The following is a 23,476-nucleotide window of genomic DNA, read 5'->3' on the forward strand; positions in this document are numbered from 1 at the left end:
GGGCCTCCTCCCAGCAGCCCCGGCCGGGAGACGGAGGCTTGATCCCCCCCGCCCCCTCCTGTCCGCCCCCCCCCCCGCCCCCTCCTGTCGGCCCCCCCCCCGCCCCTCCTGTCGGCCCCCCCCCCGCCCCTCCTGTCCGCCCCCCCCCGCCCCCTCACCTGCCGCCCCCCCCGCCCCTCCTGTCCGCCCCCCCCCCGCCCCTCCTCTCCGCCGCCCCCCCACCAGGCCCCCTCACCTGCCGCCCCCCCACCAGGCCCCCTCACCTGCCGCCCCCCGCAGCGCCGGGGAAGCCCATCCTGTAGAGCGTGACGACGGCGGCTCCGCCGAGGCCCAGGTTGTGCTGCAGCGCGACCTTGGCCCCCGGGACCTGCCTGGGGCCCGCCTCCCCGCGCAGCTGCCAGCACAGCTCCGCGCACTGCGCCAGGCCTGCCGGGTGGAACACAGAGACACAGAGCGCGCAGGCGCCCCTGAGCGCCGGGCCGGGCCCGCCGAGCCGAGCAGGGCCAGCCGAGCCGGGCCCAGCCGGGCCAGCCGAGCCGAGCCGAGCCGAGCAGGGCCGGGCCCAGCCGAGCCGAGCCGAGCAGGGCCGGGCCCAGCCGAGCCGAGCCGAGCAGGGCCGGGCCCAGCCGAGCCGAGCCGAGCAGGGCCGGGCCCAGCCGAGCCGAGCCGAGCAGGGCCGGGCCAGCCGAGCCGAGCCGAGCAGGGCCGGGCCAGCCGAGCCGAGCCGAGCCGGCCCGGCCAGGCCCGAGGGGAGAGGAGCGCTGGGGGCGGCCTAGGACCTGGGACAGCGCAGCCCCGAGTCCCCAGGCCTCCCCTTCCCCACGCTCCCCCCCCCCCCCCAGCTCTCAGCCTGGCAGTTCTCCCTCCTCCCTCCTCCCTCCCACCTCCCAGCAGCCGCCAAGGCCTTCCTCTGCACCCCTGCGGCGTGTCCGCAGCGTGCCCCCTCCCTCATTACGCCCCCCCCATCACCGCCTCACACCTGGTCCGGCCCCAGGAGAGGCCGCCAGACCTACCTCCACGGGGCCGGGGCCCACCTATTCCCGAGCCGATTATGAATTCCTCCTCCTGCTCTCTACAGGGTGAAGTCTCCATGCCCGAGTCTGACCTGCCTGCTTGCCCTGACCCAAGACCTACCCGCTAGACTGTGCCCCCAGCCTCTAATGCATTCCCTCTTCCCCTTTGCTAAGAATCTCGAGTTGCTTTCAAAGCTTAGTTCAAGTGCTACGTATTTAAGAATCAATCTGCAGAGGTTGGTGCTGGAACAGGAAGGGCTTGAAATGGCAGAGGAGGCTGCAGGTTATCTCAGAGGAATCTAAGAGTCACTGGAGTAGGCAAGCAGGAGCCCTTACTCTCTGAGGAAAGGAGAAATGTGTCCAAAGCCATGCCTTACACTCATCCATTTCCCTATTTGGAAGGATCCATTTGGAAGGGAATAGACTTGAGTCTGGAGTTGATAATGGGTAGGAAATCTAGTCCCTTCAGCTTTTTCATTGTTTATTCCCCTCCACCCTGGGTCCAGGCTTTGCTCTCCAAGTTGCTGAGTAAACAAAGGTTACTTCAAAGCTCTAATCTCTGGGAACCACAGAAATCAAAAACTGACCTCAGAAATCCATTTACCAAGAAACCCTCTTAGTTACTAAAACACAAAATATTTTATAACAAGTTGCCTTTTGTTTTTATTTCCTTATGTATTCACCCTCATGAAATAACTTTTCTGCCCTAAACTTGGAGGCTAACAATGCTATCAAAACATGGTAATATCCTCATAAATGAAAACTTCTAAACAGGATTCTAAAATGTATTATTTAAAATGTGGTTAGTAAACTTGGGAGAAAAGGCAGCAATGATCACCTAAAAAGCCAAGCTTTATCAACCATAAATAAATCAAATTACCCTAGTATCCTTTTGTGATAGGGTTACTAGGCTTGGAAAACAGAGAGATACTGTATATACAGCTTACCCAACCTTGAGCAAGGCCTCAGGCAAAGTCTCTCATGATATATTACTCAATAAAGAAAGGTGGGAGTGAAATGATGGCATGAGTAGGTGAATTCAAAACTGGCTATAATGCAAGAGCCCAAGAGGAGTCATTAAAATCAGTCTCCATGGAATGCTCCAGGTCCTTATTCTTGGTCCTTTACTAACTTTTTATCAACAACTTAGATGAAGGCAGAAGAAAAGTCAACAAAGTTTACAGATATCAGAGTCCAAAAGATCTCAACAGGTCAGAGCACTCTGGGCTGAATCTACTAAGGCAAAATTCAATAGGTATCAATTTAAAATCTGAGGCTTGGATTCTAAAAATTAAATTCACAAGGATGAAATGAGGGGAACATTGGACAGAAAGGAGTTCACCTGAAAAAAAAAAAAAAACCTGTGCAGACTGATGAAGATAACATTGATCAAAACAGACAGCTCTGCCACTTCCAACCTCAGGACCCTCAGAAAGTCACTTCTCTGGCTGTTTCCTCATCAGAGAAGTGACAGATTAGATATATTGCCTCTGAGGTCTCTACTAGATCTAAATCTATGACCCAAATATATTATTAGGTTCCATTCTGCATGACATATTTTAGAAAATATGCTGGACAACACCCAGAGAATAGAAAGGACACCATGGAAGGGCTTCAAGGTCATGAGAGAAGGAGCAATGGAAATAGTGTGATTTATCTGAATACATCAGGGGACAGATACCATGAGGCATTTATAGGGTACTCATGGTCAAAGAGGAGGAATTTATTCTAATTGGCATCCATGGGCAAAGCAACAGCAACAGATAGAAAGATTCAAGGAATGATGTTCTAATCAGAGCAGAAGTAGACAGTCTAACTCCTATCTAGGGTTTACCAGAGGCCTGAGGACTCCACAAAGGTGGGAGGACACCTTTTTTGGTTTCCATACCAAATGGCCTTGATAGCCTCTAGAAGGAAGCCCCTCCAACCCAGATCCTATGATATCATCAAAAGGAAATTCAATCTATTGCAAACATTCATATTAAAATGAGATTGAATACCAAAAATTAACTTGCTTCTCTCCAAGAATTCACTGTATGGCAGCTGATGAGAAAAGTCTATCATTGAAAATTCATTGTCATAAGTCACATACTGAGAACTAACTAGACTTCATGTTAGCCAATTTCTATTTCTACAGACTTAGCGCCAGTTCTTAGCTTTTAGTCAAGTAAAAAGAGTTATGTAACTTAGGGGTCATCTTTTTAACAGTAATACTACTACTGTGCATTTATTTCTAAATAACTTGTCTGGCCAGGTCTTAAAAAAAAAAAGATCTCCCAGATATTTCCAAGAGAAATTTTTATTCACAATTATGTTTAGCAATTTCAAGCAGATGAACAACTTTATTTCTAGCCCCAATACTATAACATTAGCCAACTGATTGTTCTGCAAAGTTATTATTCCATTAACAAAGATACCACCATTTTTGCCAAATCTGACCATCCCCAAAATATATTAAACATAGCCATAGAAATAAGTTGAAGACTGATAGCAATTTTTAACCACATTTAAGTGTTTTTGCTATTTATTTAAGATTTCAAGATCAGATGCAAAGGTCATTATTTCAAAATCATCTCACTTGAACATGGATTGTGTAATAAAAAGCTAACTCAAGCCTCATGACATTAAGGAGGTCAAATCACATTCTGCTAAGTATTTAATGAGATCCAACCACAGGCAATCAATCCATCAACTCAAGCTGTTGCTCGACTAGAACAATAAATTGTGCAATCTGAAACTTTCATCTGGATGCTTTCCCTCTTTGATCGGACCAATACTTTTATTCAATTGCTTCTTAAAATTTCTTTGTTAAAGCGGGACAAACAAGGAAGTCTGGTTTCCAGTTTAAAGCAAAAGTCAGACCCAGCACTGAGGCCAAGTCCCAAAAATCCTAAGAAGGCTCCTTTGGATCAAAGATACACATCAACATAAGTTCTATCAGCTGATTCTGGAGCTGTTATTAAGCTCCTCTGTGCTAGGCATTGCAGACACATGTACAAAGAATGGAAGCATTCCTAAGGAAATGAGTTGATGGGAAAGACAAAAACATTATAATTAACAATGATGATGATGATGATGATGATGTTAGTGATTACTGTATTTTCAGTCATTTGATCCTCATGACACCCTGAAAGGGGGCTCAATGATCATTCCCCCCCCCCCCATAGATGAAGAAACTAAATGAATAAAGTGAATATAAAGTGAATAAAGCAGTGAGGCTTGAAGAGAAAATCACTCAAGACATCAGGACTACCCAATAGTTCAAGCTGGTGACTTTCCCCAGGCTATATGCATGGCCTATCTGAAATGAACTGAGCCTCCGTCCTTCCTAGAGTGGTCTGGAAGCAGCAGATGTGCTTGGGACTAGAGCCACTAGGCCACTGAAGCACTCCCCTCCATACTCAGGAGCCCTCGAGCAGCTCCTGAACTGGCAAGGTCCTTCCTCCAAATCTGGGGCTGAAGTCAGGTGATCATGAACAAGTCAACTCCCAGGATAATAATCCTCTGCTTCCCTTAGAATTTCATTAAAAAGGAAAGCCGGTTTTGAAGCTCTTTACAAATCCAAGTGATTGTTTTTGTTATAATAATATCCTCCAGGATAAGGCAGGAGGCCATAAACCCTAAGGATTCTGTATTCTACACCAAACAGGCTGATGAGTGGTCAGACTTAAATATAGACAACATACACCAGGTAAAAAGGGCATTAGAGAATTGCCCAACAAAGCATGATAAGAGCCCGGAGCCAATCTGAGTAATGAACTTCAGGGTTCAGAAATAAGGCTTGCATCTCTCTGTGTAAAAGAAAAGGGGGGGGGGGGGCTAGGTGACACAGTGGATAGAGCACTGGCCCTGGAGTCAGGAGTACCTGAGTTCAAATCTGACCTCAGACACTTAATAATTACCTAGCTGTGTGGTCTTGGGCAAGCCACTTAACCCCATTGCCTTGCAAAAAAAAAAAAAAAAAAACTAAAAAAGCAGGACCAGTATTTATATTCCACTGAATTTCTTGGAAAAGTTAACAGGCAGTTGGATAATCATTATTCTGTGAATAATGAATGTCTCTAACAGACTGCCTTCTGTAGGGGGTGGGGGGAGGGAAGCAAGAATGGGGGGAAAATTTAAAACTCAAAATAAATAAAATCTTTCTTAAAAAAAAAAGAATGTCTTGATCCAAAAGATTGGAATGGATTCTCCCTCTCCAGTCTTATCTCTCCACCTCACCTTAACTCTAACCCTAAATACTGAAATATTCCAGAAATGATTTTTCACTTTCCTCTATGCACACACCTCATGCTTTAATCAATCAATCAAACAACTGAGTATTTGGTCTGTGACAACAGGCACAAGCATCAGGGACTCAAAGGCCAAAATGAAGAAACCTCAAAGAGCTTCCACCTCAATTCACTAACACATGGATTTACAGGTACCTACAAGACACATTTTATTGTTCAGTCTTTTTGTGATCCCACTTGGGGTTTTCTTGACAGAGATACTACAGTGGTTTGCCATTTCTTTCTCCAGCTCATTTTACAGATGAAGGAATTGAGGCAAACAAGGTAAAGTGATTTGCCCCAGATCACACAGCTAATAAGAGTCTAAGATTAGATTTGACCTCAGGAAGATGGGTCTTGCTGGCAGTCTATCCACTAGTCCCCCTAATCTATTAATCAAATACAAGGTAGACTTGGAGAGAAAGCAATAGCCCCACCCTAGAAGGACCAGGATAAATCTCATTCATTAGATGGCATTAGAGCTGAGTCTTGAAGAAGGCCAGGGATTCCAGGAGGCACAGCTGCACAAGGCCATTTCCAGGGTTAGACTCCATCTCTCAGGTATGTCAACCTCTCGAATGCCATGTGATTCTGTGTTTGCATCCCTAAAGCTCAGCATAGAATGAGCCTGTAATGAATGCTTGCTGATGTATCCCTGTGACATCATAGATTTTAATCATCACCTCTCTACAAATGTCTTCTAGACAGTCCTCTCCAACACAAGTTCTGCTTAAAGCTCAAGCTGGATTTCTTACCATAGGCTAGATATCTCTCCAGCCTTCTCAGCACCTAAAACCCAATAGGACTGGAACTAAATTTTTCTTTTCCCCCAAAAATCAGTTCCTGTCTTTAAATTCTGCATAAATTCTGAAGTTGATTAATATGAGAACTTATGTTGACACCTACCTTTGCTATAAAGAAGCCTCTTTAGGATTTTTGGGATTTGACATCAGTGTTGGAGCTGACTTTAGGCTGGAAACCAACCTCCCAAGCACCCAAGAAGGTAACTCAGTAGTCAACTCTGACTCCTCCCATCATCATTTAATCCTGTCCCCTCCCTTGCAGCAATCACCTTGATTAAAATCCACCAGTCTGTTTTTATCTTGACAATTAGTGCAGCAAACTGGTTTTTGCTACCTCTGCTCTCTCTTTCCCTTTTATATTATATCCTAATATATTCCTTCAATCCTTCAATCAAAAACCTCTCCCCAATGCTTACTAGAAAAGGTATTAACTCCTTAGTTTTAATGCCCGCCCCCCATCATCTTTTTCCAAGCCTTCTCACCCAAGTCAAACTGAATTTTACTCCATTCTTTATGCAGTTTGGTTATGTCACCACCCTCCTCTCCTCCCTTCTGGTCTTGGGTAAAAAAAGACCAACAGTTCAGATGGTGTTAACAAAAGAGTACAAGTCACAAAAGAAACTAGTAAGGGCATCTCAACTCTATTCATGGATCACAAAATTTTATAGCTGAAATGAACTGAAAAACAATAAGGTTTTAAGCAGCTTTACAAAGACCCCCAAATTAGTAACACTTCCAAAACCACTCTAATAACATTTATAAAGATCATCAGATTTATTTATGACTTCTCAGTTTCCTGAGTCAAAATTGGAGAAAATTCTCACTAAAAGGAAAATGTTAAGGCTTTTCCTGATCCCTCTCTCCTGTTCCTGATCCCTTTCTATTCATTGGCCTTCCATCTACTCAGGTCATTTCTTGAATACTGAACTATTGACAGATGGTTTCCTCTAGTCTACTGGGAGTTCCTCAGAGCAAAGACTGGTTCTGCCTTTCTTTGAATGTCCATAATCTGGTAAATAGTGAGCATTTAATAAAAGCTTCTGAGTTGAAGAAGTAAAATTGGCCAGTTTAATTCAACAAACATCAATTCAAAAAATAATCAAATTAATATTTTAAACTGGTAAATAAGCAGAAAATACAAAATTTAAGCACTTAATGGACAGTTTTAAAGTAACTAGGATTACCTCATAGATCTAGGCCTCACATTTTTAAAACTAATTCTATGGAAATGTTTAGCTTCTACCAAACAAGTATGATCTCATGCCTACACTGAACCCATTCAGATCCAGACACCAACCCCACCCTATGCCCCCCCTCCCCCTCAAACATCCTGTCTTCCTTTAGCACACCTGGAAGACCTTAAGAGTTCCATTTTCCATTTCTCTCAGAAACTTACTGTCATTTGTTATTCATGTAGTCAGTGGAACGACAACTTGGAGATCATCATCCCCAGACATTTTCCAGGAATTTAAATTCTGTTTTGGATGGCACTCCAGCCACTGGCCACACATCAGATGTCCTTGAAATGTGGCCAAATTGTCAATCTACGGCAAATAAACACTCACTCTTCAGTAACTGTCAACCCCTTTCTGATGACTTAACTCAACTCATCAAGGTTTCCATGATCTCCCCCAAAGAGCAGCACTATCACCAGCCAGTTGCCCAAAGACTCAAGAAGAATCTACTCTCACTGAAGACTCAGGCAATGGAATGGGCCAGCCTAGGAATGAATCTCTTGATAAAAGAACCAGATCTCATCTGGCAAAAATGATTTCTATCTAGTCCTGTCTACAACCAGGAATGCTGATCAAATCAAGGTCTGAAACGGACTCTCTCCACATCTGCACCTGTTGTAATCCTGCCCTAATTTCATGGCCCAACTCTAGCACCACCTCCCCAACTCCTTGAGACCAAGTTTCCCATGCACTCGTTTTACCAAAGGCAGAAAAGACTCTTGATCCTTCTCTATATCACCAGCACAATCAATCAAAATCAGTAAAGGCTTAATCAATGTTTGTTGAATTGAACTAACTCCCTTTTATGCTTTTTTTTTTACATTCTGCCGATGGTCAGGGATATATTAAACAAAGGAAAGGAGATAAGAGGAATCCAGGCTCCACAAAGTGCAAAACAAAACTCCTAAGGTGATTGGTGGGGGGGGTACATATTATGAATTGCCTTCATTACATGAGTTTGAGGTACAAGTGGATGATCCAAGAAAGACCATTTAGCACCAGTGGATGGGAATGTAGAGTAGAAGCCCTGGGCTGTTTGAGCCTGGTCACAGAGTTTTGGGAATCTACTGCAAAAAGACACTACCTGAAGTTAGAGGAGTGGACACAATGACCAAGGTAAAGAGAACACTGACAGAAAAGGAGGTGAGATCAAAACTATAGTGGAAATCCATGTTTAAGAACCAGGAAGAAGCTGAAAGCCCAGAAAAGGAGTGGCTAGAAAGGCAGGAGGAGAACCATGATATAACCAAAGAAACCAAAAAGTCAAATGATGAGAGGATGTCAAGGAGGTTCAGGGGGCAACAAGGCCAAATACTGGAAGAGGAGTCAAGGAGACAAAGATGGGGGGCAGGAGCAACCAAACTGTGACTTTGCAAAGAGCCTCTTCAGCAGAGTGGAGAGGGCAGATACCAGGCAGAGGACAGCCATAAGAGAAAGAGAATACCCATTCTAGAGCAGGGATCTGTATCTGAGCTAAAGGGAAAATCTCAGGAGCCCATGAACTTGAACCTTTGAGTGCATCAATAATGGTTACTTCAATACAACAGTTTCCTTTGCAATCCTATGGATTTTATTTTATAAGCTTACAAACACTATTCTGAGGAAGGGCCCCTGTCTCCCACAGTCTGACTGCCCAAATCTACAACACAAAGAAGGGGAGGAATCCTTGCTCTGGAAGACACCATCTGAGCCCAAAGAATGCACATTTCCCTTCAAACCACCCCGTTCAATGTACAACCTGAGACTAATAAGGATAAAATCTGTATTGGGATTACCTGTAGCGCCAAGGGGGTGGCCCTTAGAAATCAATCCACCGCTGGGGTTTATGACCCACTTCCCTCCATAAGTATTGTCTCCTCTATCAACCAGCTCTCCTGCCTTTCCTAAAAAATAAAGGTTAAAAATAAAATGGAAGCTGAAAACAGATGCTTGTTAAGTTCAGAGTTATGGTTGGAAATTTATTTAAGCTAACATTTCATATCAACACAAATTAAAGAAAATTCTGAATTATATGAACAGGTACAATGATGTATGTGGAAATAATGAGACAATTCAAATCAGATCTGAAATTGTCAAGAACAAGCTTGGGACCTAAGAAGAGAAAGACAAAGCCCCCCTGCTCTTTGCAGAAGGGTGGGAGTCTTTGGGTACAGAATGCTGCATCTCATGGCAAATTGTTGCAAAGTATTACTGACAGTTTTTTCTCTTCCTCTTTCATGTTTATTTGTGATAAGGGGATGGCTCCCAGGGAGAGGAGAGGATGAGAGATCCTAGGGGGTGGGGGTGGAGGGAGAAATCTATTTGGAAGGGGGGAAAAAGCACTTGTGCAAGAATCTCTGAAGCTTATGTCCTGCTGAACTAGAACAGGAAATAATGGTAGCTCAGGATTGTCTCTATCCACCAGGAGAGCACTCAGAATTTCCTGCCAATACCTGTCACTTCCACCAGAGCCCTAGACTCAAGGTTCTCTACGAAGCCAGGAGCAAAGAAAGAATTTAACTGGATAGTCAGTCAGAAATAAATGACAAAGATTCAGTGATGCTAATTTGACAAAATCTAAGCTCACATTATTATCTTTCAACTATTTTCTGTACTCTACATAAATATTTACAAAAAAGTAATCATTTGGGGCAGCTAGGTGGCGCAGTGGATAGAGCACCGGCCCTGGAGTCAGGAGGACCTGAGTTCAAATAAGGCCTCAGACACTTAATAATTGCCTAGCTGTGTGGCCTTGGGCAAGCCACTTAACCCCGTTGCCTTGCAAAAAATTTTTTTAAAAAAAGTCATCATTTAAGAGGCTTCTCTATTTTCCATCAAACAGTAATGGGTATAGTGTCCTTTACATGACCCTTACACATCCTTTAAATATGCAAACAAATTCTTCCGAATCATTTCATGCCCACCTCCTCTACATACATGTTGATGCTTGCCCATCACCCAATAATATCTTGTCATTTGGGTCCCAGTGACCAGGAAGTTCAGGGCTGTATTCAGGGCTTGACAGTAACAGTTAACTCCATCCTAGGGGCCCAGACTACTACACTTACTACTTAGCTCCAACTCCATTCAGTGGTCATTCTTCCCTTCTTCCTTAGCCTTAAACAACAGATGGTATTGTGGGCTCCACAAACCTTCAAGTATATGAGCATGAATACAATGTCCCCTCCCCAAGCCCAAATCTTCTCCAAACTAACCTCCACTGCCTTGTCAAATGGTCTTTGGGGAGGAAAGGAAGAGAAAACTTTGGTCGCTGAAGAAAGGCTAGGGGGAAAAACCATTTTACTCTATTTGCTGGATTTCCCATTTTCTTCCTTTGATGTGAGACCTGCCCTTCCAACAGGTCTTAGGAATGCTTGATCCCCTCGGGGCATGGGTCTGAGCCTAGCCTTCACAAAGACAAATATAACCTCACTCCAGAAGAGGAAGTAGTTCATCCGGGAGGGTGAAGAGCCAGGGTCCCATCACAAAGCAGTCCAGCAAGCCATGGGCTTCCTGCCAGCCTCACCAAAAAGCCAGAATTCACATCAGGCACCTCAGAAGCCACTTATTAGTTGTGGGACCCTGAACTAGCCATGTAACCTCTGCCTGCCTTAGTTACCTCCTCTGTAAAATGGTTAATAATGACACTAACCTCCCATAGCAGTTGTGAAGCTCAAATGAGGTCATTTTGGTTGTATTCCCTGCAAACTTCACAAGAGCTCATAAAAATGAGAGATCACCATTCTCTAGTGGATCATCCACCTTCCCTGGGTCCCGAGCCTGGAAAGCACTGTGAATCCCATACCTTCATCACATAATCCCAGAGCTTCATAAGTGATGAGCTCATTAGTAGAGAAACAGTCGTGAAGTTCAATGACATTAATGTCCTTCGGCTTCAGCCCAGACTTCTCATAGCACCTTCTGGCTGCTTCTTTACTCAAATCAAAGCCAACCTGAAACCAAAAGAAGACAAATTAACAGCACTGAAATGGTATCACTTCAGCCAAAATTATTTACAGAAACATGGTTTAACTTGCACATTCCCCTGTCAGCAAAGGATCGACTACCCCTAAGGAGGGGTAGACATCCCTCGGATTGTCTTAGGCCCTGGCAGATTTTGGCTGAAATCCAAGGGGCTTCATGCAGGAGGTCACAAGCCACCCACCCACCCATTACACAGAGACCACACAAAGACTCTGCCTCTAGGCAGAGGCCCTGGCAGCATGTCTTAGAATCTCACAAATCATTATGAACCCTCTAGAGAGCATCTTCTAAAACAAAGCTCAGGTCTCTTGAAAAAATAAACTAATAATCAACTGATCTCTGCTGTCTCTGACTCTATGGCAGCATTTGCTTATAAGAGATTAACAATGAGATTGATAAGGAGATCTTAAATTAACCTCTGCTCTTTTATTGAACTGGGCATTTCCCCTTAACTGTCCAGGAACCCCAGAGTTGCCTAATGAACTGATAACTATTTAAGTTAATCTGGGAATTTTTTTTTCGATAACAATTCTATGATTTTGCTATTAAAACCCTCTCTATCAATGGATTTCCATCATTCATCTAACCTGACAGCATTCCAGAGCTTTCTTGGGATCTGAGAAGGTAGAAGGCCTTCCTATGGTCAAAACCATGGTGGAGAGGGCAGAGGGGAAGCGGCAGAACAGAGAAAAAGATTCACACGGGACAGAACAGATGTCAAATTCCCAACAATCAGAGTTGTCCAAGAGGGGAATGGGTTCCACCCTCCCTAGAGCTAGTGGAGATTCTAGTTGGGTGCAAGACAGTCTCCAAGGGAAGTCTCTAGGATTTGTAAATTGAAGTAAAAGGAAAAAGCAAACTTCAGCCATACCACTTTCATCATGCTGTTATCTTTGAAGGTGCTTTTGAGGTCTGTCACCATCTCTTGGGCCACAATCTCCACAGCTTTGGATTGTAGGTTATGCTTGATTACAAATGATTCATTGGCCAAAACTGCTGCTGCTGCACCATCGGAAGTGGGACTGAGAAAAGACAAAAATCATCATTTCCCCACAGACTATGATGAGGTCCCAGGTTTCATCCTGGGACAGAAGGAACAATGCCCAACCTCAACTGGTTCAGTCAGTTCTTGGTGCTTCTATAGACTTCTATAGATCTAGGCCTGGGCTTTTCCCCTTCTCTCCCTTATTCTACTCCTCCTTTTAACTGGAAAGCCCCAAGGAAAGCTAAAGAAGAAAACACACTGAATCAAATTTACTATTACTCTCATTTCTAGTAAAATGTTAGAAATGGAAACCTTTTTGATGCATCTATGAGGTGTGGGTCTCACTTTTCTATCCTATCCCTATCACCCACGACAGAGGATAACTATGGAGAATGTACTTTTCACCACAAAGTTCCCTTTGATAGAAAAGGATGAGTAGGATCAGCTAGGTAGTGCAATGGATAGAGCACCAGCCCTGGGGTAAGGAGGACCTGAGGTCAAATCTGGCCTCAGAAACTTAATAATTACCTAGCTGTGTGACTTTGGGCAAGTCACTTAGCCCTACTACCCTAAATTTTTAAAAAAAGGTGGGGATGAGTACCCAACACCAGACCTACAGGAGTTCCTGATGCCTTGTGGTCAAGGGCAGCTGCCAAGGGCTGTTATACATCCACAAAGATAGACTACAAAGGGTCTCTATCATTTTTATCACTGCCAGCCCCTCTCAGGAACTTCACTAGCACTAGCCAAGAATCTCAGAGCAGGCTACAGCTGGGATCCAATCATGAGGGGTTGAATAGTCACATGGAGGCTTCCTCTCTAAGGAAGGAAGAGAGTAGGCCCAATACAATATGCTCTGAAGAGCGGGTGAAGCCCAAACTTGGTCCTCAAAAGCTGAAGCTGAAACACTCCTCTTTAATCTCAACAGAAGGGAAAGAGGGAATCATAGCCAAGAAGCCAAATGTGGTTTCTGGGGATCTTAATTTTGTGTAAACATTTTTCTTGGTTATAAGGAAAGGTTTGAGGCAAGGGAGAACATTTAACAGTAGCATAAATGTCATATAAAAATGAAAGACAATAATGCTGATCAATCTTGGCCACTGAGAACACAGAGGTTGGGTTTTGCTTATGGCCTGTTTAGATGAAGCAGAATGGGGAGAAGTACAGCAAGAAATGACTGTGATGTAAAAACAAAAGGTAGTGATAAAACTTTAAAAAAAGAGAAAATTCAATGCTTTATAACTAGGCAGAAAACCATGAAAACTCAGCAGAGAACCAAGAAAAAGGAAAGTACATGTTGAGAGCAACATGTCTAAAGGACAGTTTGCAAGGAAGGGAGACTCTCTTGTGAAATTGACATTTTCCCAGTTGTTTAGATCTACCTTTATTTGTGTGAAAAATGTTTTGTAATTATGTTCAAACCCAGTTTCTGGGTTTATCTTGGGAGGTAAATTCCCAAGTATTTTATATTTAAATGGAATTTCTCTTTCTATCTCTTGTCCTTGGGCTTTGTTGTTCATATATAGAAGTGCTGATGATTTATGTTGGCCTCTTGTCAGGAAAGAGGAAAAGGCAGCAATTAGAGATTAATAGATTCTCTACTACCCCCTCTGATACTGGCAGAGTAGGGACACAGTTTATTGCAGATTCTACACAATGTCAAAATGATCGTTCTTACCAACACTGTAAGACAGTCAAAAAATCAAAGACTTTTCGAGAATTCATCACTTCATCCAAGTTGTACTTCTGCTGGAACTGAGAATACCTAGGTACAAAATAGAGGGGGGTTTCTAACTGGAGAGGGGAGGGATGGGGGGGAAGGAACAACTACTATGAGAACAAAGGGTAACAGCTCAGCAGACCTGTTTCTTGGATGCAAAGGATTTAATGTCCAAAGTTACTCTTCAAAGCAAGAAAAAAACTAATAAGAAACAAATCCTTGCTCTTAAATACTTCATTTTCCTAAGAATAATATGATAATAAGTGCCAAAGCCAATACAGATGAATTGGTTCTCTTCAGGTCAGATTCTGTGCTGTGTGAAGAAGTCACCTCTGATGAAGACTAAGTAAATGACCTCCACCTTCATCAGCTCCTCCTTCATCTCCTCCTCCTCTCCCTCCTTTTCCCTATACTCCTGACTTTCTGATTCAATAGATACTGTCTTGAGGTTTCCACTTTCCCAATCTGGGAGGTCCCCCTGTCTCAAAGGCACCACCCAAACTTCCTTCCAGAACGTCCATTTAAGGAAGAGCAAAAGTCAGCCAGCCTTCACTGCTCACCTGGGTCCATGTTGACTGACTCTCAAGCTTTGATAACTGGTCCCCTCATTGGTACCTGTCCTCCCTAACTTTTTCAACTTCCTTTTCTGTGTGATCTTCCCCAATTAGAATGTAAGCTCTTTAAGGGCAGGGATCCTTTTCACTTTTATTTGTATCCTCAGGATTTTAGATATAGCAAGCACTTAATAAATGCTTGTTGCTGGGGCAGCAAGGTGGCACAGTGGATAGAGCACCAGCTCTGGAGTCAGGAGGGCCCCAGTTCAAATTTGAACTCAGACACTTAATACTTGACCTTGGGCAAGTTTTGCCTTGCAAAAACAAATAAAAACCAATATATGATGTTGTTGACTTAACTGTATGCAGACCATTATGCTGAGGGGGGGAGGGTGCAAAATTCAGATATAGTAAGATCTTGGCCCACAAAAACCTTATGGTCCTAGAAGGTGATAAGATCCCAACAAAAATAACTGTAATACACAACAAAATCACTTACAGATCAGAAGTTACACAAGGTCCAAGTAGGAAATGAGTTACTGACAGGAAGTGATGGCAGGCTCTCTGGAGGAGGAGCTCTTTGAGTTGGTTGTTAAAGGATGGACAAGAATTAAACAACCAAAGGGGGAGGGAGGGAAGCCAAGGGAGGAGAACAGAGCATTCTGGTATTTCTCTGGCATTTACTCTCCTTTCTTCCCATCATTCACAGGGAGGTTGGTTTAGTGCGCATGGCCCCTCATGGCTATATGTGCAACTGGACTCAGCAAAGCTGGTCATTTAAATGATCCACATGCATCTGGAGATAAGACTAAGGGAGGCAGTGCAGCAGAGTGGGAAAAGCACTAGGTTTGGGGCCAGAGAATATGAGTTGTATTCTTGGCCTCTACTTTATTATGAGCAATAAAGCTTTGTATATCATTGCAGGGAACTCTGGATTTCCATTCTGCCATGTCACTGGGGTACTTACGGGTTATGGACTGAATGATTGTGATTCTTCCAAGCAATTTTGGCAAAATGTTCAATTTTTGTGCCTGTGAAAAAGTTAAACATCTGTTACCCACCACTTTTTTTACATAATATTAACAAAAAGTAATGGTACCTTCTACCTAATTCAGTCGTTCCACATTTCCTTCCCTACATGGAAGGCATATTGAACTGACCCACCTCATAAAAGTTTATTTGCAACTAAATTGGAATCTAGTTATCAATTGAGTCAACTAGTAGCAGGAAAAAAAAATGAAGCTATCTAAAGCCCTGGCTGCTCTACCTGATAAGAAGGCTTAATTTCAGTATTAGTTTCCTGGGTTCATTGACAAGCTAGTAAAAAATGCATGGGAGACCATTGGTAGGAAGGGGCTGCCAGAGCCTCCGGAGAGCCAGCAATCATTTCTACACTCCTCTGAACTTCCTTAATTTACAATGTTCTTTAAAGCCTGTGGAAAGTTGTGCCTCTTTTTCTCACTCAAGATACTTACATAAAATTGGTGACAAAGGGGAGGAACCCTCAGTGCCAGTAACTGGACCTGAGCAAAGGATTTGATATGGTGCTCCCACTTCTACTAGGATACCAAATAAAAAAAAAAACAAAACAGTACAAGGCTTATCCATCTACAGTGCATGGATTCGACCTACCAAGGGGTCTGCCTGGACCAAAGTTATCTAAAGACCTAAATATTCTAAAAACAGTGAGTATAGAAAAAGGCAGACTTAGAGGTACCACGATTCCTGGCTCCCTGGACCAGAAAACACACTGGACTAGACCAGAACTAGGAACAACTGGTGGGATCTCTAAGAACATAAGTTTCATCAGATGAATGAAAGGAAGAACCTTCCCAAAGCTCTGGAAGACGTGAGCAATCCCATCCTCAGAGGCTGAGAGATCAAGGATGAAGTACTCCAGCTTTCAAACTGTATCAATCTTCTAATTTTCAAAATGCTTAAAAAACATTAATATCTTCTGCATATGCTCACTAGGCCTATCAAAAGCTCTTAGTAGTTCTAAAATAGCAGTCACAAGTTCTGATAATGTCTTCGAAATTCAGTGAAAAGTCAAAGGGATGAGAAACAGTCTTCAAAAATTTGCCTCAAAAAAAGAATTTGCCTCCAATCTTAGCATTTTCTTGACAGTTGTTTGAAATACCATAAAATCTGAAATAAGAAAAACATTCCCAAATGGGGCATGTGAATGGGGAAACACTGAATTCTGCCTTTCCAGGAAGGATCCAGTCTTATATTTAAAATCCACCCCCAACCCCAATGCCATTCTGAGAGGCAGCTGGTAGGGTGGTTCCTCTGACTACTAGCTTTATGAATAGGAGCAGGTCACTGACACTTTGGGAATCTCCATTTCCTCAACTGCAGAGTGAGCACAGAAGTTGCTGTAAGTAGGACACCACAAATGGTCCAGTGTTTTTTCTTTTAAGTTCATAAAACATACTAGAAAATAACTCGGTAGGATGAACCAACCAAGTATAGTTGAAAAGCCAAAGAAAACTGATTCATCTGCAAGCATCTCTAGCACTGAGTTGTTCTGAATGCTGAACAAAAGCTGATACCCCCCAAATATCTACAGGGAAAACAAGGAAATCAGTTGTCCCAAAACTTTACCCAGAACAAGGATCTCTGTTTTTTCTCCTGACTGAAGCTATGTCCCAATCCTCCACTCATTAGTTGGACAGTTGGTGCTGGTGGCTGAGCTCCTGGAGCCTCCATTTGGATGTCCTCTTGCTCAGGGAATTTGCTTGTTTGTTCTCCTGAGAGCTAGCCTCACAGTCCCCACAATTCTCAGGTCATCAGAGAAGAGAGTGAGGATGCAGTGGGCATAATGCCACATTTTGTAAATGACCATTACTATTTTGGATAGCCATGTTATCAGTGGGCAGAGAGACCCTCAACCCATGAGAAGGCTGCCCCAGATACAACATTTATCATCCCATCAGCACTTAAAGCCTCTCTAGACAGATCTCATCAGAAAACAGACATACAGCCCTTCAATGAGCCCCAGCATGAAAAGTTTCAGCCTGCTAGGACATGCTAGGACCTGCCTTTTACCAGGAGAACCCAGGCTACTGTCACCACCCACCATAACATGCTGCTACAGAAAGACAGGACAATGGAGAAAGACAAGGCAGTAAGATAGCTACAGGTTGAGACTCTAATTTCATTACAAGACAGCAGGACCAAGTGGCCATCCAAGTTGCACAGGAACTAACAGGGTGTCCCAGAGTCCCCCACAGGAGGAGCAGAATCTCTGGGGGAACTTTCTGAGAGTAGGGACCAGACTCCAGTTCCACTTGGCCCTCTCCCAGCCCCCTGCCCTCTGCTCAATAGAATGAGTCGACCCTGCCCCATCATGCTGACAAGTATCTCTGAAGGTACCATATTTCTCCATGTGTTCTCTGCCAGCACATCCAAAGAGCTGAGCTGCTACAGGGGCTGAGGACAGGCCATACTTGTCCACCATCACTTCCACGTGTTTGTCCACTGGATTGGTCCGATCTGAGAACTGATGAAAAACAGAAATTCAAGAAGCAGACCAAATGATATCTTCCTACTGGAGCATAAAAGAAAGCACATCATGATGGTGATGAATAACTGGTCCATAAGGAATGAGGCCCAGGGAGAGAAGAAATCCCCCCACTCCCAAAGTCCTAGGAGGGAAGAATCAAGTTCAGTCACCAGATGAACTCTAGAAAGTGAGTTCAAATTAATAAGCATTTTATTCATTGGTTGCACTGGGTTTGATACTAAGGATACAACCCCTAAACCCAAGCAGACCCTGCCCTCAAAGAGCTTACATTCTAAGGTATGGAAGAGTGAGAGAGGATTGGATTAGGGGTCAGGAGGAGGTGACCTCAAGCAAGTCACTTAATATCTAGGACTTCAGTGCCCTAATCAAGAAAATGAGAAGATTGGTCACCTTGGGCTCCACATTTAGAATCCTGTGCATACTGCTAAGGAATACAAAGAAAACACAAGGTCTTGGGGGGAGAGGCGGCATAGGGGGAAAAGGACAAGAGAATGAGGGATTCTCAGAGTTGGAGGGGAAGGAAGGAAAAGAGCTCTCCAGGAAGGAGGGACAATCTGGGCAAAGACATGAAGGGGCAGTCACAGATGGAGAGAAACAGAAGAGCCAGGGGAGCAAGATATGGGAAGAAGGATGATGGGCCAAATCTGGAGGCAGAGGGAACCAGGCTCCACTGAGTTTTTAAGGTATTAAAGGAGCTGGTATCTTTTCTGAGAAGAAACAGGGACCCAGGGAGCTCCTGAGCAGGGCAGGGGCACAGTCAGCCTTGGAGGATGGAAGGAGGCTTAGAAGTTAGACAAGAAGGAATAAAGGGTCTGAACCAGGGTGTTGGTTATAGGAGTAAAGGGGGGGGGGGGGCTAAAAAAAAAACCCAGAGGAGAGAATTGGAAGGAGAAGAAATAGCTTGAAATAGAAAATGTAAACATTGTCCAGATTCCCTGGAAAATGAGAATAGACCAAAGAGAAATCAATGCCTCCACTCAAACAGTAAGAAAGAGTAAAACAAAATCTAAAGCTCAAGAAGTAATTTAAGGGTCATTAGACTTCCTGACAACCATAATTAAAGAAAAAAGACATCTTGGCCACTACATTTCAAGGAGCCATAAACTTAAACTGCCTAGATCCATTAGAACCAAAAGGCAAAGTGAAGATTTAAAAAATCCACTGATCACCTCCTGAAAAGAACAACCAAAGGAAAAGTCCCAGGAATGTCATAGCCACTCTTGAGAAAACACTGAACCATCATAAGAGTTCAAGTGCCAAGGAACCACAGTGAGGATCACACAAGACCTGAAACAGGTCTGTACAAGCTAGAGGCTGCCACCCTGCACAGAGTTCTGGGTCTGGAATCAGGAAGACCTGGGTTCAGATATATACCACATATGTCTCCGGGCAAGTCATTTAACTACTATCTGACTAAGTTTCCTCATCAGGAAAAAATGGGGATAATGACATTGTGAAGCCCAAATAATAAATATAAAGCATTTAGCACAGAGCTGGATTGGCCCGATCTGAGAACTGATGAAAAACCTAACAAAGTAGGTACCTAATAAAAGCTTATTCACTTCCCTTCTACTATAAATGAGAGGAGAGACTAAAATAGAAAAACTTAACCTTATTGTTCTATTAGAAACCAGGAGGGATGGGATTTCAGGGAAGCCTGGAAGGATTTGCATGAACTGATGCTGAGTGAGATGAGCAGAACCAGAAAAACACTGTACACCCTAACAACAACATGGGGGTGATGATCAACCTTGAAGGACTCGCTCATTCCATCAATGCAACAATCGGGAGCAATTTTGGGCTGTCTGCAAAGGAGAATACCATCTGTATCCAGATAAGGAGCTGTGGAGTTTGAACAAAGTTCAAGGACTATTCCCTTTAATTTAGAAAAACACAGATATCTTATTGTCTGATCTTGTTACCTCTTAGAATTCTTGTCTCTTCTCTAAGGATATGATTTCTCTCTCATCACACCCAATTTGGATCAAGGTAAAACATGGAAACAAAGTAAAGACTGACAGATTGCTTTCCGGGGGGGGGGCGGGGGTAAGATTGGAGGAAAATTGTAAAACTCAAATAATATCTTTAATAAAAATTAATTTAAAAAAAAACAACCTGAGAGAATGGAACCACTTGGTGGAGAAAAAGCAGGGACACCCCTGATCTCTCCCCCAAATCCATCCAAACACCTCTAAATAATTTCCTAAAACAAATTCTAGAGTGGCAGAACCCACAAAATGATGGGATGAAACAATTTTCCAACACAAGACAACTTAGACGTTTGGCAGGAGAGGTCTGTTGCCCTGGGATGGGAGAGGAGACCAGCCCACTGCAGGCCCTGCCTGCCACACAGCATGAGTCCCCGAAAACCAGGAGCAGGCCCTTAGGAGTCAGTGAATCAGCAGCACCAGTGGCTACTTCCAGAGCACTCAGCCCACAGACAGTAAGGGGACTGAACAACTTGTCAGAAGGAGATTACAAGAGTGTCTTTGCTGGCACTGGAATAGGACTCTGTTGCTTTGCCCATACTTAGATCTGGATTGAAGTTCTGGGTGGCAGTCCCATGGTGAGAAGGAGCACTAGCAAACCAGAGCTTGTGGCCACAGTGGTACAAAGGACCTTCTTCCCCATTCCAGGAAAAAAGAATGCTTGTGGTCATTTACAGACTAGAGCACAGTCCAGAGAGTAAACCCACCTCTTCTTAGATCTACCTTGGAAGAACTGAAAACATACAGGTCCCTAGATGTTATCTCTGAAAACAGTTACACAAAACACCTGAAGCTTAGGAAGTGTACCCTCCACTGTGGAAGTAGAGATCCACTTTAGTTAATTGAATTAAATGACAAGAAATAGACTGGAAAAATGATCAAACAACAGAAAACGTTCTGACTTTAGAAAGTTAGTTTGGTGACAAGGAAGTCTAAAATACACACTAAGAAGATAACAAAGTCAAAAACTCCTGATTCCAAAGCCTAAAAGAAAAATATGAATTGGTTTCAAGCCATGGAAGACTTCAAAAAGGATTTTTAAAATCAAGAAAGAGAGGTAGGAAAAATTGGAGAAATGATAATGATGTAAGAAAATAACAAAAAAAAAGAGTCAACAGTTTGGTATAGGAGACACACACACACACACACACACACACACACACACACACAAAATACTGAAGAAAATAACACCTTAAAGGGTCATATGATAAAAGAGGTACCCAAATCCAGTGAGAAGAAAAACACTTTGAAAAGCAGAATTGGTCAGATGGAAAAAGAGGTACCAAAAATTCACTGGAGGCAATAATTCATTAAAAATTTGAATTGAGCAAGAGTGAGTCTATGAGGCATCAAGAAACAATAAAATAAAACCAAAAGAATAAAAAATAGGAGATAATGTAAAATATCTCATTAGAAAAACAACTGGCCTGGAAAAGAGATCCAGGAGAGATCATTTAAAAATTATTGGACTTGGGGCAGCTAGGTGGCACAGTAGATAGAGCACCAGGCCTAGAGTCAGGAGGACCTGATTTTAAATCCAGCCTCAGACACTTAATAATTACCTAGCTGTGTGGTCTTGGGCAAGCCACTTAACCCCACTGCCTTGCAAAACAAACAAACAAAAAAATTATTGGACTTCCTGAAGCCTTAATCAAAGAAAGAGCCTAGATAGCATCTTTTAAGAAATTATCAAGGAAAACTGCCCTGATACTCTATAACCAGAGGGTAAAATAGAAATTGAAAGATTCCATCAATCACCTCCTGAAAAAGATCCCAGATGAAAACTCCCAGAAATATTATCACCAAATTCCAAAGTACCCAGGTCAAGAAGAAAAATACTAGGGGGCGGCTAGGTGGCACAGTGGATAGAGCACTGGCCCTGGAGTCAGGAGTACCTGAGTTCAAATCCGGCCTCAGACACTTAATAATTACCTAGTTGTGTGGCCTTGGGCAAGCCACTTAACCCCATTTGCCTTGCAAAAAAAAAAAAATCTTAAAAAAAAAAAAAAAGAAGAAAAGTACTGCAAGCATCCAGAAACAAACAAGTCAAGTATCATGGAGCTACAGTCAGGATAACATAGGATTTAGCAGCTTCTACATTAAAGGATCAGAGGGCTTGAAATATGATCTTCCAGAAGGTAAAGGAGCTCAGACTATAATCAAGAATCAACTCTCAAGAAAAACTGAATATAATTCTATAAAGAAAAAAAAATGGATATTCATTGAAACTGAGGATTTTCAAGCACTTCTTATGAAAATATCAGAGCTGAATAGAAAATTTAACTTTCAAATACAAAACTCAAGAGAAGTATTAAAAAAGTTATCAGGAAAGGGAAATCATAAGGGACTTAATAAGGCTAAGACTGTGTCCATTTCTTTTTTTTTTTTAGGTTTTTGCAAGGCAAATAGGGTTAAGTGGCTTGCCCAAGGCCACACAGCTAGGTATTTATTAAGTGTCTGAGACCAGATTTGAACCCAGGTACTCCTGACTCCAAGGCCACCTAGCCACCCAACTATTTCCATTTCTACATGGGAAAATGATACTTGCAACTCAAAAGAACTTTCCCATTATTAGGCTGTTAGAAGGAGTAATATATAGATAGAGAAACACAGGTATGAGTTGAATATAAATATGAATGTCTAAAAAATAAAATTAAAGGGTGAGAAGAATGTACTGGAAGAAAGAAAATAGAAGTAGAATGGGGTAAATTTTATCTCACATAAGGGCAGTTAGGTTACCCAGCTGTGTGACCTTGGGCAAGTCACATAACCCCATTTGCCTTGCAATAAAACCCCAAAATTTTATCTCACATAAAAGAGCATTTACAGTGGAGGGGAAGATGGAGGAGGTAGTAGGGAATGCTGGAGCCTTACTTTCATCAGAATTGGCTCAAAAAGAAAATAACATACATACTCATTTGGTTATAGAAATCTATCTTACCTTACAGGAAAGTAGGAGAGGAAGGGATTTAAGATAAGGGGCGTTGCGGTGCTCAAAGAAGGGGGGCAATAATCAGAAGTAAAACACTTTTGAGCAGGGATAAGGAGAAAAGAGAGAGACAAAACAGAATAAACAAGGAAGAAGTAGGATGAAGGGAAAAATTTTGAAGCAAATTTCTCTAATAAAGGCTTCCTTCCTATTTCAAATATATAGAGAAAAGAGACAAATTTATAAAAATATGAACCAATTCCCAATTGACAAATGATCCAAAAATGTCAGTTTTCAGATGAAGAAATCAAAAATATTTATAGCCATATGAAAAATGATCTAAATCACTACTGACTGGAGAAATGCAATACTGAGTTACTACCTCTCATCTAGTAGATTGACTAATAGGACAGAAAAGGACAGTAACAAATGTTGGAGGGGATATGGAAAAAATTGAAACATTAATGCATTGTTCATGGAGTTGTG

The 23,476-nt window shown here is 42.8% G+C and overlaps 1 protein-coding gene across 2 annotated transcripts in view; it reads right to left on the bottom strand.

Annotated features, from left to right (window-relative positions):
* The window catches only part of SCP2 (sterol carrier protein 2), an 80,190-nt gene that overhangs the window by 25,517 nt on the left and 31,197 nt on the right, over window positions 1-23,476 (bottom strand). The window contains exons 6-12 of one of the 2 annotated variants that reach the window (XM_074221415.1): window positions 17,923-18,049; window positions 15,512-15,575; window positions 13,949-14,035; window positions 12,157-12,307; window positions 11,107-11,254; window positions 9,098-9,205; window positions 264-426 (exon numbers count right to left, since the gene is read on the bottom strand). In XM_074221415.1, the coding sequence (XP_074077516.1) occupies window positions 264-426; window positions 9,098-9,205; window positions 11,107-11,254; window positions 12,157-12,307; window positions 13,949-14,035; window positions 15,512-15,575; window positions 17,923-18,049 (848 nt within the window). Of the gene's footprint in view, window positions 1-263; window positions 427-1,013; window positions 1,455-9,097; window positions 9,206-11,106; window positions 11,255-12,156; window positions 12,308-13,948; window positions 14,036-15,511; window positions 15,576-17,922; window positions 18,050-23,476 lie in introns of those variants that run through there. The other variant, XM_074221416.1, reaches the window with a different exon arrangement.

This window comes from Macrotis lagotis, chromosome 2 (genome assembly GCF_037893015.1).
Source record: "Macrotis lagotis isolate mMagLag1 chromosome 2, bilby.v1.9.chrom.fasta, whole genome shotgun sequence".
Taxonomy (NCBI): domain Eukaryota; kingdom Metazoa; phylum Chordata; class Mammalia; order Peramelemorphia; family Peramelidae; genus Macrotis; species Macrotis lagotis.